Raw genomic sequence first — 19,229 nt, 5'->3', positions numbered from 1 at the left:
TCAACCAATTACTTCTTCAGTTTTATCACTTTCGATAATACCAGAGAAAAAAATAACAAAAACTATATATATATATATATATATATATATATATATATATATATATATATATATATATATATATATATAGTTTTTGTTATTTTTTTCTCTGGTATTATCGAAAGTGATAAAACTGAAGAATATATATATATTACAGTAATGACAGGGTCAGGAGCTCCTGCCCGGCTCACAGTGCTCTGGCGTCATAGAGACGGCAGGGCGAGCTAATTGCGGTGGGTAGAAAGCGTCGAGAGCGGCGGTAATGGGCGGGGACGCGCGGTGAATGGGATGTAGAGTTTACGTCTGGTCAGAACCGCAGCGCCACCCGCCCGACGTAGATTTCTACTGCGTCGGTCCGCAAAAAGTTAAAGACAGGAGATGAGCTTAGTGAATTAAGACCATTGTGCATCTTACTGTCTCTAGATCATTGTGGCGAATTGCCAGTGAAATACCCCCCTTCCCCACCCATTAATCAACAGAGGATCAGCTGCCAGCCAAGCAGAGTAATTCAAACTCTAAGTCCATTATCCTCTGAGATCTAAAATGGGAGGACAACACTTCTGCTTACCTTAATAAGAAAGATACAGTGTGTAACACCCGAGGAAGCTGAAAAAATCCAATCGCTTAAATAAGGTAATGGTGCAGTTTCATTCTATCATCATTTAATCAGTTGTTACATCTTCAGTGACTGTGTGGTTTGGCTTGTGCACAGTGGGGGAAAAAGTAAGACACGCCTCACACGCCTCATCCAATCAGCAGAAAGGATTATTGCCTGCAGCTTGCCCTCCCTATAGGATCCCTACAACAGCAGGTGCAGAAAAAGATCCAGCAAGATTGCCCACTCTATAGAGATACAGTTAACTATAAAATTGAAAAGCTTCCTGGAAGAGAAACAGTTTCTTCCCCCAGGCAGTAGCTCAGCTTATGGATAAACTGCAGAAATCCCCCTAGTCCTAACAGTAATGCTGTTACTGCAGGAGTATGGAACTGTACCGCACAGAGCTGGGCACATGAAACATGTAATGTGCTGTTAACTATTACTATACTGTCGGTTTTGATTGTTATATTGTCTGTGCTTGCTGAAAAGCTGCCAAGTCATATTTCCTGCAAGGGTAAACTTAATTGGCCAAGTAAAATCCTGTTCTAATACCTATATTCCTGAGTAGAACGTTCTTCAGTCCCTGGAAGAGAAGGTAATTTAGCGAATGAATCTGAAGGTTAATTAATCCGCTGATTGGCAGCTAGTGGTTTTGATCAGGTGAATTTTTTTATCTTCCTGGACCAGTGAAAATGTATTTTTAAAGGGGAACGTCAGCCTAAACAAACACACTGTCATTAAGTTACATTAGTTATGTTAATTAAAATAGATAGGTAATATAATATCATACTCACCCTGTTTTAAAAGAACAGACAAATGTTTGTGATTTCATGGGGGCAGCCATATTTTTCATGGAGGCAGCCATCTTTTTGGCTGAAAGGAGGTGACAGGGTGCATGACACACAGTTCCAACTGTCCTGTGTCCTGATCAACCCTCCCAGCTGCGTGCGCTAGGCTTCAAATCTCAAATTCAAAATAAAAAAAAAACAAAAAAAACCCCAACAACATCAGAAATCCCATCATGCTTTGCACAGCATCAGGGGAAAAATGCCCGGGCAGTTTTGTTCTGTGCAGCTAAAAATGAGCCTTGGGTAAGAAAAACAAAGTTCTGATGCTGTGAAACTGCATGAAAACTGAAACACCAGGCCTTTTCAGTGCAGCTGAGTAGATTTTTAGTGTGGAGGTTCACTTTAAGATAATCTTCTGCTTAACACCAATCACCTATGCACATTCAGCATGCTCTTTGATAGAGATTATCAATGCATTCTTAATTAGCACATATATGTCTGTTGGAAACAGCATGGGCGTGGGGAAACGTAGGGCAGCAGATGTTGGAGACCTGGTGGGTAAAAAATGTGGGTGATGGCTGGGGAAGGGGGGAGCAATGGAGTGCACAACAGTTTGAGATATAATTAATATTCAATTGTACCTCATAGAGTGATTGCTTTAAAAAAAAAGGGGGCATTTGCATCATTCTTTCATTTATCTAACAAATAATAAACCTTTAGTGATCTTATGGCCAATATATTCCCACTGCAGACATTTCTCACCCCTGTGTTTACCGACAGCAGCACAGGAGGAAACCTCAGCAACTCCTACTCTGACACAATCCATGTGTTTTCTTACGGTCATGAACAACGTGTCCAAAGGAAAAGTGTAATGCCTGGCATATCTGCTTTCTTTAAGCTGCTATTCCCCAATCTACCACCACCTTTATCACCCTATGTGGTGCGTCCCGCTTGAACAGGAGGTGAGGAAATAACACCTGCCCGACTTTGGTTACACCCAGGCCTTGGAGGCGCAAGGTATAGAAGCTGAGGCTGAGAAAGGCGGCATACCACCAGAACAAACAAGACAATGTAGCTGGGTGATGGAAGAGGCTACACAGATCACCACAGGAGCAAGATTTCCCAGAGCAACCGAAGCTCTGGACTTCCGATAACTGCCACAAATAAACAAGACACAATGATTGCTCAGGATGACTGCCGCTCTGAGCCTCTGCTGAATAACAAGACAGACAATAGACAGACAGACTGATTGGTTGTTAGCAAACAAGACACACTGGTTGCTCAGGACGACCGCAGTGCTGAGCTTCTGACTAAATAAGAAACAGACAGACAGAAGCATTGTTTGCTTAGCAATAGCAAACATCCACACTGATACAGACAAGACAAACAGGTAGGAGTGTAACTAATAGCAACCGCTGCTACAGTTACGTCCACAGGAACAGAGCTAGCAGGATAACCCCCAGTCACCAACGTGGTGAAGGCAGTCTCCCACTAGCAGGATGGTAAGACTTCACTGACCCCGTGGGTGCAGTTAACGTCCAGGCAGGCAGGGTAATGCAAAGCAAAGCAATACAAAATACAACTATCACAGCATGGACCCAGCAACAACTCAGGTAAGCTGTACGCTATGTTGGGCGAGGTCTGGAATGAGAGACAGGATTTTATATGGACATCAGCCAATGGGAACAGACATGCAAATTCCTACACAGCTGAATAGTAATCATGCAATCCTGTGCTACACTGATTGAAGGCTGTAAGCTGTGTGTGAATGGAAGGGGTTCTCATCGCAAATGCATGCCAGATTATGCAACCACATGCATGAAAGAAATCCACAGCTGTCTGACTGCAGTTCAACTGCAGTAAGCCTTAGGTGGATTCATGACAACATCCTGGGCTACTCTGAACTGCAGTGTGATTGTAAATACCAAAGACTTTCATGGAGGTTCTACGGGCATTCTCCCAAATCTCAGACGGGCATTCTCCCAAATCTCAGACCATTGTTGAAAAGTCCCCTTTTCTGTTCTTTCATCAACAGCTAAGTGGCTTTATCAGTCCAAATGCAGTTAGGGAATATAAAGCAAGTTTTATGTTTAGCTAGTATGCACTTCAGGCACCAAATTCCAACTTACTCTCAACAGTTAGCAACAAGTCTTATGGTGCTAAGATGATGCCATTATGCTCAGGGGCGTCTGTAGCCATTTTGTCACTCCAGGCGAGAAAACCTGTGGTCCCCCTCCCCCCCCGTGTGGTGCCACCTGATGAAAATAATCATAACGCAGCAATGTTTCACCATAAGATAAATGTAATGAGCCAATCTTACACTAGAAAATAATCATAACGCAGCAATGATTCGCTTAAAATAATTGTACTGCGGTAATCTTTCACCAGAAAATAACCATAATGCAGCAATGATTCACCATAAAATAATTATAGCGCAGCAATGATTCACCATAAAATAATTATAACGCAGCAATGATTCACCATAAAATAATCGTAATGTGGCCAGCGTTCACTAGAAAATAATCGTAATGTGGCCAGCGTTCACCAGAAAATAATCGTAATGTGGCCAGCGTTCACCAGGAAGTAATCGTATGTGGCCAGCGTTCACCAGAAAATAATCATAATGTGGCCAGCGTTCACCAGGAAATAATGTGGCCAGTGTTCACCAGGAAATAATCGTATGTGGCCAGCGTTCACCAGGAAATAATTGTATGTGGCCAGCGTTTACCAGGAAATAATCGTATGTGGCCAGCGTTCACCAGGAAATAATCGTATGTGGCCAGTGTTCACCAGGAAATAAACGTATGTGGCCAGCGCTCACCAGGAAATAATCGTATGTGGCTAGTGTTCGCCAGAAAATTATCCTAATGGCAGCGTTTTACTAAAAATGTATAATTACCTGTAAAAAAGAAAAGCATTTACTCACCTGCAGAAGACTCCTCTCCCAGGGTGCAGTCCCCCTGACGATCTTCCTGCAGCAGCGCAGCCAGCCTCCGAAAGTCCTGCGCTGACAGGCAGAGCAGGGCTACAGGAAGATGGCGCCATAAGCCCTGTACTGGAGACACAAATAGTCTCCAGTACAGAGCTTCCGGCGCCATCTTGCCGTAGCCCTGCTCTGCCTGCCGGAAGACTATGCAGGCTGGAGCAGAGAGCTGCAGGCTGCGGGGATGAACTGGCGTGGCGTTTATTAGACGCCGCGGCCAGTTCACCACAGGGGTCGCACAGTCTGGCGGGGGAAGGTGGGCACTTTCCCCCCCCCCCCGGTTAGGTGCTCCTCCCCCACCCGGCACCACTGTTTGTCCTCGCGATTATGCTTACTGAGACACCTCTACAGGAGGTAGCTCAACTTGTTCAGCCTTAACATAGACTTTATGATGCCTGACGTAAACACTATCCATACATACATGTTACTGAGTACTCCATCAATTCACCTTAACTTATGGGATAACAGTCCAAAACAGGCTCTCTGCATGCTGGGTTGATGTGGTTCTGTAAATTGTATAAGCTAAAGGTTTGCTATACACCAATGGTTCTGGATGCAAGCCTCACTTCAGGGGCATAAAGAGATAATTTGCATATTCAGTAGTGATCCATTGTAGGAGACCACAGTCACTCACTTAAATCTGAAGTATTGCAAATACTTTCTATTTTAAGAAGGCAAACTACACTGACTTCAACCGCTTGGGTATCACAGGCTTACACCCCTCTTCCCCCTTCCTAGTGACCAGGCCATGTTTTACAATTCAGCTATCTGCAGTTCTAACAGTTTGCTGCACGGCCATACAACTTAGCACACAAATTAATCTTGCCTCCTTTTCTTGCCACCAACATAAGGCATCTGATTGCTGCTGCCGTTTTTATTTTATTTTTTTCTTATTAAATTTTATTGTTTTTTGTTTGTTTTGTTTTTTATAAAAATGTATCTTTTTTAAAATTATTCCTCCCACCCTTCTCCCCAAGGTCCAATCACATATCATCAGCCTTTGAGAGCAATCTGTTTAACTGTCTATTTAGGAGACAGCCAAGTGACAGGGCTGTCCCCCCCCCCCCCCCCCTGTACAGCGCTGCACTAGATCGTAGTGCTGTACATGTAATTTCTGCCAGCTTTCTATTGATTTACAGCTTGCCAGTTGTTGCGCGCGATCCCCACTAATCTCCGCGTTAGGCGGTCCTGGGTGAACCACCTTCCCAATGCCTATCTGTGTTAGACGGTCGAGAAGGGGTTAAAGAACAACCAAAGAAACTGTTTTTCTTTAAACCCCACATACCTATAGAGCTTTTAGCCAGCAACACTAAAATGCTTTTCAGTGGTCTCTCAGCACAGCCTGTGTGGAAAAAAAAGCGGTATTTACCTGCTGTTTTGCACCAATTTTGTGTCGGAATTGGGGGGAGGGTGAGGCAGAGTTGAACTGTAACCTGGCTGTAAACTGTTTACTTTACACTACATGTCAGAGAAAGACACACAGACTGGAACACAGAGCTTCAGCTGATGATTATTTACAAACATTTGAAGCTTTATTTTTGCTTTCTATCATTCTGAACAGATTCTAGTCCCCATATTAGAGCCAGTGAAGATTGTTTCTGTATGCTGGATGTGCTAGGAACAGGCCTCCATAGTAATGCCCACAGTGAGAGCTGTTCTCTGTACAGTAAATGTCATTTTCTTCATATAAAACATGAAAAGATGAAAAAAATCCTTTGTATTGTTATTTGCTAGTAATTACTGGAAATATATGTGGCCTTTAGAATGTTAGTTAACTTTGATAGTTGTCCTTTAACTGATGGAAACACTTAAAGGACTTACGAGGTGAAAAATGTAAAAAAAGTTAAATACTTATTGCGTTTTATCATCCTTAGGAGACGCCATCCGCATCCCCTGTTTCATTCCGCCGTGTCTTTATTGTAACTACCAGGCTCCGGGGTCCTGATCTGATCCCTCGAGTCATCCTCAGCTTCCCTAATGAAGATGGCCATCAGGTCCTGCCGCGGCTGCGCAGTTCTCATAGCCGCAAGTGCAGTTGCGCAGCTCTAAGTCCTCCTCCAGCTCTGACCTCGTTCCCAGCTGCCTCGCGTGCTTTACGTACACGAGACTGTCGGGAACGAGGTCAGAGCTGAAGGAGGACTTAGAACTGTGCAACCGCACTTGCGGCTATGAGAACTGCGCAGCCATCTTCATTGGAGAAGCTGAGGACCACCCGAGGGACCGGGTGGGGACCGGGTAGGGACACCCCCCCCCCCCCCCAAATGCCTGGGAATTAAAATAAAGACACAGCGGAATGAAACGAGGGATGCGCAATGGTGTCCCCTAAGGATGATAAAACGCAATAGGCATTTAACTTTTTTTTACATTCTTCACCTCGTAAGTCCCTAAGGTAAAATACTTTGAATAATACAAAATGAAAGCATGGAGTTAAAAAAGTTATATTGTCCTTTTGAAATACCATCACCTGAATAAATGATTGCTGTTACAGACAGTGGCCTCAATTCACTAAACTTATCTCCTGTCTTTAATAACTCTTCTAGAGTTGTTACCATGGTGATAAGGCATGTAGAATTCAGGAAACATTTTACCTCAGGCAAGCCTAAAGTTAACTCTTCTGTCTTTAAATTAACTCTCCAATCCTTAAAATAACTCCAGAGTTAAAGACAGGCTGTTAATTAGCTGCATGTGAAAATAACTACAGAGGAGGTAAATTAACTACAGAGGAGGTAAATTAACTACAGGAGAGGTAACTTAAGGAATGAAGAGGTAAGATAACTCTCTTACGTGTGGAGGTAAGTTTTCTCTTGCCTTATTATCTCTAGCATGATCTTAGTGAATTGAGGCCATAGTGAGCAATGATTAGAACTTCTGGAAAACTCTGTGTGCTATTATATGGGTGCAGATAGCAATAAAGGAAGGGAGGAGTAGATATGAAACAATGCATGAAACTACACAGTTGTTCAAAGTCTTGACTAATGCTAAATTTGTACGTTACCTTTCTTGTGGACTCCTCTTTGGACAGATTTGCTGAAGTAGCTCTCACCTGTATTGACAAAAACATTACATATATTACTAAAGTAAATATACCGTACATAAAACATTTTCCCCTCTAGTTGGCACAATGAATGGTCCCCAAATCCCAATGATGCTCCCCATAAGGCTCTAGTTATTTCCTGGTGAAATCATGGTATACACATCATACACTATCTCTTCTCATATCTTCGCTAATAAGGAAAAGGGTGAAAGGGGGGGGGGGGGGAGAAATGGATGGATTTGCACAAATATAAATGGTCTTTAAAGTGTATTGCCATTTTTCCCCAAAAATAATCTTTATTAACTGATTTCTATAGAGCTGAAAATATTTATCAAGCGGTCTAGCACAGACATAAGTGATTGCTCTGGTATCTTTTCCCCAGGCAAATGTGTTGGAGCTTGGTATCTGTTTCACCGCAAAGGTTCCCTTCTATGGTTCCCAGCTGTTATGAAGATGGAAATGATTGCTCCAGCTGTCCTGTATAAAGAGTCAGCAAAACTACAGGTGTACAGGATTCCCTTCACTCGTGGAATGAATGGATCAGTATAGTAAACCCAGTGAAGCAGTAGAGGTGCCAAGGGATGCAATATTCATTACTTCCCATTTTCTGCAAGCTCATGAACAGCAGCTACTGCAGAAATGTGAGTCTCCTGGTTGTTGAAGTTTAGCCATGCTCATCTGCTCTCATGTCACTCACCAGTGCAACAAACTGAAAGTCTCAAGGTGGCCACACCATACAATTTTTTAAATATCTGTCCAATTTAAGAATTGCAATAAATTTTTCTGACTGATTGTATCATTTGAAAAATATGACCAATGTACCACACACATATATGTAAATTTTTTCCCCAATTATGATAAAAATGATTGGAAAATGATAAAATTGCTAGGGTGTATCTATATATATAATAGAGTAAGTGCCTCAACCTTCAAGCAAGAAGAAGTAGAGCCCTGCCCCAGGGCCGGTCCAAGCAAGAAGAAGTAGCGCCCTGCCCCCAGGGGCGGTCTTAGACTTGCCGCTGAGCTAGAGGGGGTAGCGGACACTCCCCCCTCCCTCACCTGGGTCCCTCATCTGCACTCCCCCTCTAGCTTAAGTTCAGCAGCAGCCGCCGCTATTAGTAAGAGGCAGTGGGTGGGGATGACTCTCACCTCTTCCGCGTTCCAGCGTGCATTCCACTTACAGTGGATGGCATTGCAGGAAGTGACGACAGTGGAACGCATGCTGGAACGTGGAAGAGGTGAGTCATCCCCGTCCGCTGCCTCTTACTAATAGCGGCGGCTGCTGCTGCTAAGTTTAAAGCTGGAGGGGGGAGCGCACATGGGGGACCAAGGTGAGGGGGTCCTGCTGAGCTGAAGCTGCAGCGCACATGGGGGACCCAGGTGAGGGAGGGGGGGTTCTGCTGAGCTTAAGCTGGAGGGGGAGCGCACATGGGGGACCAAGGTGAGGGGGTCCTGCTGAGCTGAAGCTGCAGCGCACATGGGGGACCCAGGTGAGGGAGGGGCTGCTGCTGCTGAGCTTAAAGCTGGAGGGGGGAGCGCACATGGGGGACCAAGGTGAGGGGGTCCTGCTGAGCTGAAGCTGCAGCGCACATGGGGGACCCAGGTGAGGGAGGGGGGTTTCTGCTGAGCTTAAGCTGGAGGGGGAGCGCACATGGGGGACCAAGGTGAGGGGGTCCTGCTGAGCTGAAGCTGCAGCGCACATGGGGGACCCAGGTGAGGGGGGGATCCTGCTGAGCTTAAAGGGGAACTGAAGAGAGAGGTATATGGAGGCTGTCATGTTTATTTCCTTTTAGACAATGCCAGTTGCCTGGCAGCCCTGCTGATCCTCTGCCTCTAATACTATTAGCCATAGCCCCTGAACAAGCATGCAGCAGATCAGGTATTTCAGTGGTTCAGACTTATAAGTCTGATCTGACAAGACTAGCTGCATGCTTGTTTCTGGTTTTAATCAGATACTACTGCAGAGAAATAGACCAGCAGGGCCGCCAGGTAACTGGTATTGATTAAAAGGAAATAAACATGACCGCCTCCATATACCTCTCTCTTCAGTTCCCCTTTAAGCTGGAGGGGGAGCGCACATGAGGGATCCAGGTGAGGGAGGGGGGGGGGTGTCCGACCCCCCTCCCCGCCTCTGTGCCCAGTACCCCCTTCCTGCCCGCTACCCCCTGCGCCGCGGGTCGGCTAGTATTAATAAATTGACAATCTAACACACACCGTACAATCTTTAGAATAATTGAAGAAACATTTCCAACACTCCTGATCGATAACAATCGAAAAAAAATGGGAATTTGATGAGATTTTTCAGTCGAATGGAAAAAAAGCTTTAGATTTTTTCCGGTGATCCGATCATATTCATCGAATTCCCTGAAAATTTGATAATTTTATTGTATCGTGTGTGGCCACCTTAAGGCTCATATTCGATTCACGATTTTTCCTAGGAGATAATTTTTTAATATTCTATGAGTTTCAGCACTCTGCAATTAAAAAAGTACCAAAAAGGAGGTGGAAAAGTACTTTCAGAATTATTCAGAGTATTTTCTTCCTTGCTGGTGGCTTAAAAAAGCATTTTATTAGGTGTGAAAATATCACCTGGGAGAAAAGGTAGGAGAAAAAGTGAATTCTGGAATTGTGTTGTAGCTCTTGCCTAATTGTTTGAAGTGCACTATTACAAACTTCATATGAACTGTAGAATAAGAATATGAGGATTATGGACAACTTTGAAGGGGTTATTTGGAGAAGACAACTTTGAAAACATTAAATGAATGATTTGGCACTTAATACATCTGCCAACTTCCACATCAGGTAAATATAACAGTTTTCCAGTTTTCCTCTTCCTGTCTCATTGGCCCCACCCACAAGACTGATCAGGATGTGCTATCCAGAACAACTCATAACCCGGAAGCAGAAGAGATATGAGCCAGTGGCCATATTGGATTTTTCCTGGAGCAATAATGGATAAAAATGACTCAAAAAGGCACACCAGAGCGGCAAAATTATCAGGTAGAGCAGGGCTTTTCAACCTTTTCACTAATTGTACCACTTTTATCGCCTTAAAATCTTCAAGTACCACCAGTGTGCCTGCACAGTAGATTGGACGTGATCGGGCTTGCCTGTTTCTGCTGGAGCCTGAACGGAGAGCAGCTACTGCGCATGCGCACACACCGATGAGGAGAACTTTGGGGCTCCCAGCGCTGGATCCTCTCTACTGAGGAGGAAGGGGGAAGCCTCTTTAGGATACAAAGGTCTCCCCCTCCCTGTGGTAAGTACCCCCCGGGGGCACTTTTTTCTTACAGGTACACTTTAAGAAAAACGGGCATATGGGAGGGGAAAAGTAGGAGGTATTGGTGGGAAAAAGATTACAATTAGATTGCTAGCCTACAGATTGTCAATACTGGCAATCTGGAGGTAGATTGGCAATATAGGTAGCCTTGCAAGTTCCTCTCCCCCACCCCTGCTTAATTATAGGCAGCCTGGCCTCACCATCAGAGAGCTGTGAGCTAAGCAGTGACTCACCACAAAGTTCGGCTCCCCCTTGCTCACTCCTTGCTGTGCTGCCCTGCGATATAGTTCACACCTCATCATCGGTAAGCCAGCTGCAGTGAAGAGACAGCCAGGGAAACGGTGCACGTTGATGGCATGTTTACTTCAAATACAGGAAGTGAGCAGTGATGTCACTTTCTGTATCTGCACCATCACAGTGCACCGGTCGCCTGGTTGTCACTTCCCCACTGATCTGAGGTCTGAAGTATGCTGCAGAGCAGCACAGCAAGAAGCTAGGGAGGGGGAGCCAAACTTTGTGGAGGCAGGACAGGACCGGGACAAGTGGCAGGTGGACAACAAAGTGGCAGCCAAACCTGGTGTGTACCACCTGGCCAACAGCAAAGTACCACCGGTGGTACATGTACCACAGGTGCAAAGCCCTGGTCTAGAGAGATTAGCCTGTCTAATTAGGCCTTATCAGCAAGTAAACAGCAGATGAAAGTTGTAAAATGGCAGTTGAAAAATGACAGTTGAAAAATGACAGTTGAAAAATGACAGTTGGAAATTGGCAGTTGGAAATTGGCAGTTGGAAATTGGCAGTTGGAAATTGGCAGTTGGAAAAATGACAGTTGGAAAATGGCAGTTGAAAAATTGCAGTTGGAAAATGGCAGTTGGAAAATGACAGTTGAAAAATGGCAGTTGGAAAATGGCAGTTGGAAAATGGCAGTTGGAAAATGGCAGTTAAAAAATGGCAGTTAAAAAATGACAGTTGGAAAATGGCAGTTGGAAAATTGCAGTTGAAAAATGACAGTTGAAAAACAGCAGTTGGTTTTCAACTGTAACTTTTAAACTGCCGAATTTCAACTGTCATTTTTCAACTGCCAAATGTAAACAGTTTTTCAGCTGCCATTTTTAAACTGTAATTTTCCAACTGTCAAATTTCAACTGTTTAAGGACCACTACAGTGAAAAAAGTGAGCAGTTCAAGGAGAATTGAAGTGAGAGTGATATTGAGGCTGCCATATTTATTTCCCTTTAAGCAATGTCAGTTACCTGGCTATTATGCTGAACCTCTGCCTCTAATACTTTTAGCCATAGCTCCTGAACAAGCACATGCAAATCATGTGTTTCTGACATTATTGTCAGATATGACAAGATTAGCTGCATGCTTGTTTCTGGTGTGGTTCAGACACTTCTGCAGAGACATAGATCAGCAGGGCTGACTCGTATAGTTTAACCCCCTGAGCATTACGGCGCTCAGGAGGGTTTACAGCCGAGAGTCCCCCAGTATAATTTTTTGAGATCGCATCGTTGTAATAGCTTCAGCTAGCACTAGGCTAGCGAGCAGTGGTGGCCGGCATCCCCCGATTACCTTTGATCCCCCCGATCGCCGCTAAATACATTACCCAGCCTGGATGCAGCGATCGGCGCAGCCTCCCCGGACAGCTCCGCATGACGACATGCGCAGACCCGATCCTCCCCATAGAGAGGACTGGAGATGTACAGGGAGGCTGCGCGATCGCTGGATCCAGGGGGGGGTAATGTATTTAGCGGCGATTGGGGGGGATCAAAAGTAATCGGGATGCCCGCCACCACTGCTAACTAGCCTAGTGCTATTGAAGCTATTACAACTATGCGATCTCAAAAAATTATACTGGGGGACTCCTGGGGACAGCCAGCGGTATGCCCGACACAGTGTCGGGCATACCGCTAAGGAGGTTAAAAGGAAATAAATATGGCAGTCACCATATTCTTCATTTCCCCTTTAAAGAAGACCTAAACTCAAGCACTGCAGTCAAGGAAAACAAATATAGTTGCTGAGAACGTGTGTGTGTGTGTGTGTGTGTGTGTTTATGGTGTGTGTGGTCACTGTGTGTGTGGTGTTTGTGTGTGTGTCTAGAGCAGGACTTTTCAACCTTTTCACTAATTCTACCACTTTTATCACCTAAAAAGTACCACCAGTCACCAGTGTGCCTGCGAAGTAGATCGGACGTCATTGGGCTTTCCCGTTTCTGCTGGAGCCTGAACGGAGAGCAGCTACTGCGCATGGGCACACACCGACAAGGAGAACGTTGGGGCTCCCAGCGCTGGATCCAATCTACTGAGGAGGAGGGGGGGAAATCTGTTTAGGATACAAAGGCCTTCCCCTCCCCGAGGTAAGTACCTTCCAGGGCCACTTTTTTCATACAGGTACACACAAAGAAGGGCATATGGGAGGGGAAAAGTAGGAGGCATTGGTGGGGAAAAAGACTACAACTAGATTGCTAGCCTACAGATCGTCAGTATTGGCAATCTGGAAGTAAATTGCCAATATAGGTAGCCTTGCAAGTTCCTCCCCCCCCCCCCCCCCCCCCGCTTAATTATAGGTAGCCTGGCCCCACCACCAAAGAGCTGAGAGCTAGGCAGTGACTCACCACAAAGTTCAGCTCACCCTTGCTGACTCCTTGCTGTGCTGCCCTGCGATATAGTTCACACCTCATCATCGGTAAGCCAGTTGCAGTGAAGAGACAGCCAGGCAAACGGTGCACGCAGGGGAGAAACTAGAAATCACTGGGCTCCCCTTCAAAAGTTTGGATGGGCCCTCCGGGCCCGGTCAGGGCCATTTTGGGGGGCAGGAGGGGTCGCAGCAAGAGGGGAGAGCGTAGCCCCCACATCATCAGGGAGGGGGGACAGTCCTACCCCTCACCTCAGGCTCTTCCCATCCAGCATCAATCACTGGCAGCAGGTGGCGGGCAGGAACACATACCTCGTGTTCCACCGTGGAGGGGTCCGATCTCACACTACTTCCTGTTTAAACAAGAAACTTAGAGAGTGGAACCTCCGGCGCGTGGAATGCATGAAGGTATGTGTTCCTGCCCGCCGCCAGCTGCCACTGATTGATGCTGGAGGGGATCGCTGAGGGGAGAGCCTGAGGTGAGGGAGGGGGGACTGTCCCCCTTCCCCGCCAATGTGTGGCCATGCTCTCTCCTCATGCTCCAACCCCTCCTGCCCCACAAAACGGCCCTGATCAGGCCCCAAAGGGGCCCCAAGCCGCCCTACGGGTGCAGGGGCTGCAGCCCCTATTGTTACGCCACTGGGAGCACGGTGATGGCATGTATACTTCAAACACAGGAAGTGAGCAGTGATGTCACTTTCTGTATCTGCGCCATCACTGTGCTCCGTTTGCCTGGCTGTCTCTTCCCCACTGATCTGAGGTCTGAAGTATGTCGCAGAGCAGCACAGCAAGGAGCGAGGGAGGGGGAGCCAAACTTTGTGGAGGCAGGACAGGATCAGGACAAGAGGCATGTGGGCAATAAAGTGGCAGGCAAACATGGTGTGTACCACCTGGCCAACAGCAAAGTACCACCGGTAGCAAGCGTACCACAGGTTGAAAAGCCTTGCTGTAGCACGGTGGCGTGTGATTAGCACTCTTTCTCTCACATTCACAGTTCGAATCCCAGCCAGGGCACTATCTGCACGGAGTTTGTATGTTCTGTGCTTGGGTTTCCCCTGGGCACACACACACCAATTTCCTCCCACATCCCATAAACCTATAGATATGTAAATTGGCTTCCCCTAAATTGGCCCTAGACTTTGATACATACATAGAGATTGGTAGGGATTAGATTGTAAGCCCTTCTGAGGGACAGTTAAGTGACAGGACAATATATTCTGTACATCGCTGCAGAAAAGGGCTGCGCTATATAAATACTAAATAATAATAATAATACAGTGTGCTTCTGATCTCTCATGTATGACCCTGGCCTGTTAAACTACACTTGCTTGACAGATTGATACTTCATTTACCTTCAATATTTCTTGTTCCTAACCTGGTCTGCTTGACTACTCCTCTTTCCAGTCTAGTTGGGCTCTGGTGGTTCTGCCTTCATACTTCACATATTCAAGGCGTTAGTGTAAGGCCTCGTTCACATCACTCAGCGCAGATGGTTGTGAGATCGGAACACAACGCGTATGATCGCATGCCATCTGCGCTACTATGCGCTGCATATCCTATTCACTACAGTGAATGGGATCTGCGCTGCGATTCCCAAAAATGCATGCAGCAGTGTAATAGTGCATCGCACTGCTACGCAGCGCATATGATGGGAACAGTGGAAGGGCTGTCTATGCCCTTCTACCATTCTTGCATGTCACACACTATGCACACTGCCAAAATGAGCACGGCAGTGCGCATAGTCTGAATGAGCCCTAATAGAGTAATGGGATGACATATAAAATCTCCCGAAGCTTTGTGGCAATGCACTACATAGGATAAAGATTGTAATGGAGATTGGGGCATAGGGACTAAAAAGAAGGCAGAAGAGCTGTTAGGCCATATAAGCTGCGTGATCACACACATATGTATGCACCTACTGCAACAAACAAAAAAAAGCAGGGGGGTGTGGTCAACATGGCGACCTGAGCAGACGTGCTGTGCAGAGCTCCGCTGCCTAAATTGATTTATTACTACCTACGGCTGTTTGAACACGGCTAGACACCTACCAGGACGACTCCTAAAGAACTGGGTAAACGTTCCCTGCAAGCTGGAGGATTGGAGCGCTCCCCCACCGGAGGGATCTGCTGAGGTTGGCCCCGCTTCCCCCGACTGGGACATTATAGCAGGCCCTGCCCGAGATAGACAGCCATCTGTGCGCTACCACCCGTACGAGAGCCCGACCATGTCCCAGCGCAGCAAAAATAAGGAGAAGGGGGACAAAAGCAAGCATACGGAACAATTAGACTCCACTCCGTCCACCTCCAAACTGAAGCACAAACCCGATAAGGAGACGGACCCCAATATGGCGGAGGGGGAACAAGAGCAACTCCCGCCCTATGTGCACACCATAATGGAAGCCATACAGAACTGCCAAACCACGCTTACCTTAAAGATAGACCACGTGGATGCCGGTATGGGCTTACTGAGGCAAGATATGGCCATGATCCGAGAGAGAGTTTTGGAGGTGGAAAGGCGCACCTCTGATACTGAGGACACGGTGAGAGCACATGGCACTGATATACCCGCAATGCAGCGGTGGATCAAAAGTTTGGAAGAAAAGTCGGTAGACTCTGAAAATAGGAACCGTCGCAATAACTTACGTCTAATAGGTCTTCCAGAAGGCAGTGAGGGGAAAGATGTGCCCGACTTTGTAGAGAAGCTTCTGAGGCGACTTCTACCGGAGGATTCCTTCTCTCCATTTTTTGTAATCGAGAGGGCACACAGAGTCACTAACAAAAAGAATCCACCGGGAGCACCACCTCGTGCCCCAATCTTCAAAATCCTGAATTTCAAGGACCGGGACAACATACTTGCTGCTGCACGGAAGGTTGGTGATCTACTCTATGAAAACCAGCGCCTGATGCTCTTCCCGGATTTTACAGCGGAGACGCAAAAGCAACGCCAATCCTTCGCTAAAGTTAAGGCTAAGTTGCGAGATCGTAACATAGTCTATGCAATGCTCTTCCCAGCGAAGCTCAGGGTGCAGTGGAACGGAAAAACGATGTTTTTTGATACCCCGGAGGCCGCAATGACCTGGGTGGATACTCTGCCCTTACCACCAAGTTAAATGCTCTTCCCTCATTGCGCCAAACTGTAAGTAACTGATCCATATTCTGATATAAAGATGTTCCTAGGCAATGACTTTTTATATTATATAGACTGCGCCCAGCATCCGGCTCAGTATAGTACTGGCGTACGCCTTTAATGCACTACCTGTGTCTGATGGAGTCGGATGGGACTATAACCCGCTATAGGAACTATTCCCTTCCACTCAATGTGGTGTTACCTGTTTAACTGTTGATCCCCGCTCTGTTGCGGACGCTACATAGTCCTGGGATGGACGTTACTATCCGTGCGTTGGTGCTGCCTGATTGCTACTATACATGTATATGGGCGAACACATAACTACTATAATCTGGATACCTGCTATGGCGAACCCGCGTATTTAACGTAGCCCTCTGCCCGCTGTATTTAACGTAGCCCTACAAGTGTTCCCTCTGTGACTCTACTGATCTGCGGCTCTTTATTATGCAGCATATTAATTTGGACCATTCATTGGGGGCCGGTCGCTTCCCTCTTGCTGACCTCCAACAGTCTCTTTATATATTAATATATGGATTAATATGCTTTTGTCATACTACACTGTGCTATAATGTAGCGTGTCTGATGGGTATTATAATATGCGCGCAGGAGATTTGAATTCACCGCCATGATCCTAAAAGGCGTTTTCGCGCCATTCCTAAATAACGGTTACATACAGTATACGTAAAGCCCTGTGTACCTTCCTCTCCGTGACTGATAACCCTGCGCGCATGTTATAGAATGCATTCCTCGATATGTGTTAATGGATCTCTACCCAGTTCAATATGGTTATATTATTAGTTAAATACAGCTATACGGTATTGTTAATAGGCAGAGGCTACAAGGGGGATGGCTGATACGTATATCTATTTTTATATACACTTCTTAGCTTACAAGCATTGCTCAAAGGGTGGGCATCCATACAACCAGCCAATTATATATGCGGAGCTATAACAACACACGTAACAACTTAAGCTCCCCTCCTTGCTCCTTAGAACAGAGACGGTGTTTGGGTGCTGGGCCTGCCGCTGCCCCCCCCCCCCCCCCCCCCCGGGTGGCCTGCGCACCTGGCCATGCACATTATATGGTAACTGTTCTGCCGCCTGGTCGGGGTGTTGGCTTCCCGGGCTGTGCTGCGGTGAGCCCTTTTTCTCCATCATACTCTGAGGTAATGCTAGGCTGTATACCAGCTCATGGGGGGAACACGCTAACATCCTGGTATATCTCCCATGGAGACTTATTGATAACCCTGGACTCAATACAATGTATTGGTAATATACCCACTTAAATTGCCACGTTTTAGTGTAACCTGTGCTGCCCTTCGAGAAGCAGAAAGCCAGACCCTTGTTAGATGATACCACTATGGTCTGATGGGTTAGATTCTCTGAATATAGAGCCGACCACCCTGTTGGGCCATGTTATCCTGCACTGGCTCTGGGATCATGGGCTGCGTTATAGTCTCCCTTGAGATATATAAACACTCTGGGGTGATTGTGAGGGGGCTTCCCCAAATGCGGATGTTCCTGCTGCTGGGGCGTAAGGGTGGAGTAATCTAGTCCCCTCATTACATTTAACTCAAAATATCCAGCAGGGGGCAGTTGTGCCTAACACTTAAATATACTAGCTAAACTTGCTACAAGGTATATGATGGGACTTCTGAATAACCCCCTCCTTTGTAATAGTCACGCACAGCCAAGAGACCTGAGAGGGTAAGGCTCAGATTATCTTATCACTCCCACAACTGAGGTAATATATTTATCATGCTAGTGAGATAATACACCGTAGCAGATGCGCAAATACAAGACTCTTAGTGGTACTCGGGATAATTTTACACTGTCTAACGAGTCTCTGCGACAACCCTTTAGGTACATCTGAATATACTCTGTTGGGGGCGGTTGTTGTGCCCTGCGTCCTCAGCGGTGGAGCACCTGTTTTTCAATTAATGGGCGGGTCGCTACCAGGTACTAGTGTATAACTGTGTTCCTAGTTATCTACCTGATTATAGACTGACGCACGGACAAAATGTTATCTGTTCAATAGATTGTTCAAACACCTTTAAGATATGTACCCCCTTCTCAGTCGAGTTGGGTGCTCGGGCAGTGGGGCTTCTCATGCTGTCTGCTTCCCCTTAGAGGTAAAGCGTGTAAATAGTGATTAGTTCTGCTTCTTTGCCTCTAATATAGTTGTTAGTTGTTAGGGTGCAAGACATGCTCTTTCCTTTGGAGTTGGTAAGAGGTGTAGGGTGGGGGGTTGTTGGGGTTTTATGTATTTTCTTTGTTTCTCTACTTTCTTTCCTCTCTGACTCTGGGCTCCTCTCCTGGCCACGCCGCGCGGTGCTGACAGCCACGGTTCGATCCTTCCATATATTGGCGGAGATGCTGCTCATATACATACCAGGTATCTATAATGGACACGCTTAAATGTATCTGTTGGAATACACGAGGTCTAGGCTCTAAGATTAAGAGATCATTAGTCTTCAATTATTTAAAGCAATATTCCCCACACATTTGTATCCTACTTGAAACACACTTGATAGGTAACAAGATACTATCGCTCAGACGTCCCTGGGTATCACAATATTATCACTCTACCTACTCCACATATTCCAGAGGGGTCTCTATACTCATTCATAAATCCGTGCCGCTAAAAATACTAGACACATGTTGTGATGACCAGGGACGGTTTGTTCTACTCCATTTTGCACTGTATGGTCTTGAATATACCCTTGCAGGTATATATATACCCCCCCCC

The 19,229-nt window shown here is 46.1% G+C and overlaps 1 protein-coding gene across 2 annotated transcripts in view; it reads right to left on the bottom strand.

The window, feature by feature from the left end:
* VPS8 (VPS8 subunit of CORVET complex) overlaps positions 1-19,229 on the bottom strand; it is a 457,588-nt gene that overhangs the window by 37,590 nt on the left and 400,769 nt on the right. For both annotated transcript variants that reach the window (XM_068245033.1, XM_068245032.1), the window contains exon 45: positions 7,404-7,451. In XM_068245033.1, coding sequence (XP_068101134.1) covers positions 7,404-7,451 — 48 coding nt within the window. The remainder of the gene's footprint in view (positions 1-7,403; positions 7,452-19,229) is intronic.

Source organism: Hyperolius riggenbachi, chromosome 7 (assembly GCF_040937935.1).
Source record: "Hyperolius riggenbachi isolate aHypRig1 chromosome 7, aHypRig1.pri, whole genome shotgun sequence".
Taxonomy (NCBI): Eukaryota; Metazoa; Chordata; class Amphibia; order Anura; family Hyperoliidae; genus Hyperolius; species Hyperolius riggenbachi.
Note: the sequence above shows the minus strand (reverse complement) of the source record. Positions and strands in the feature narration are given on the sequence as shown.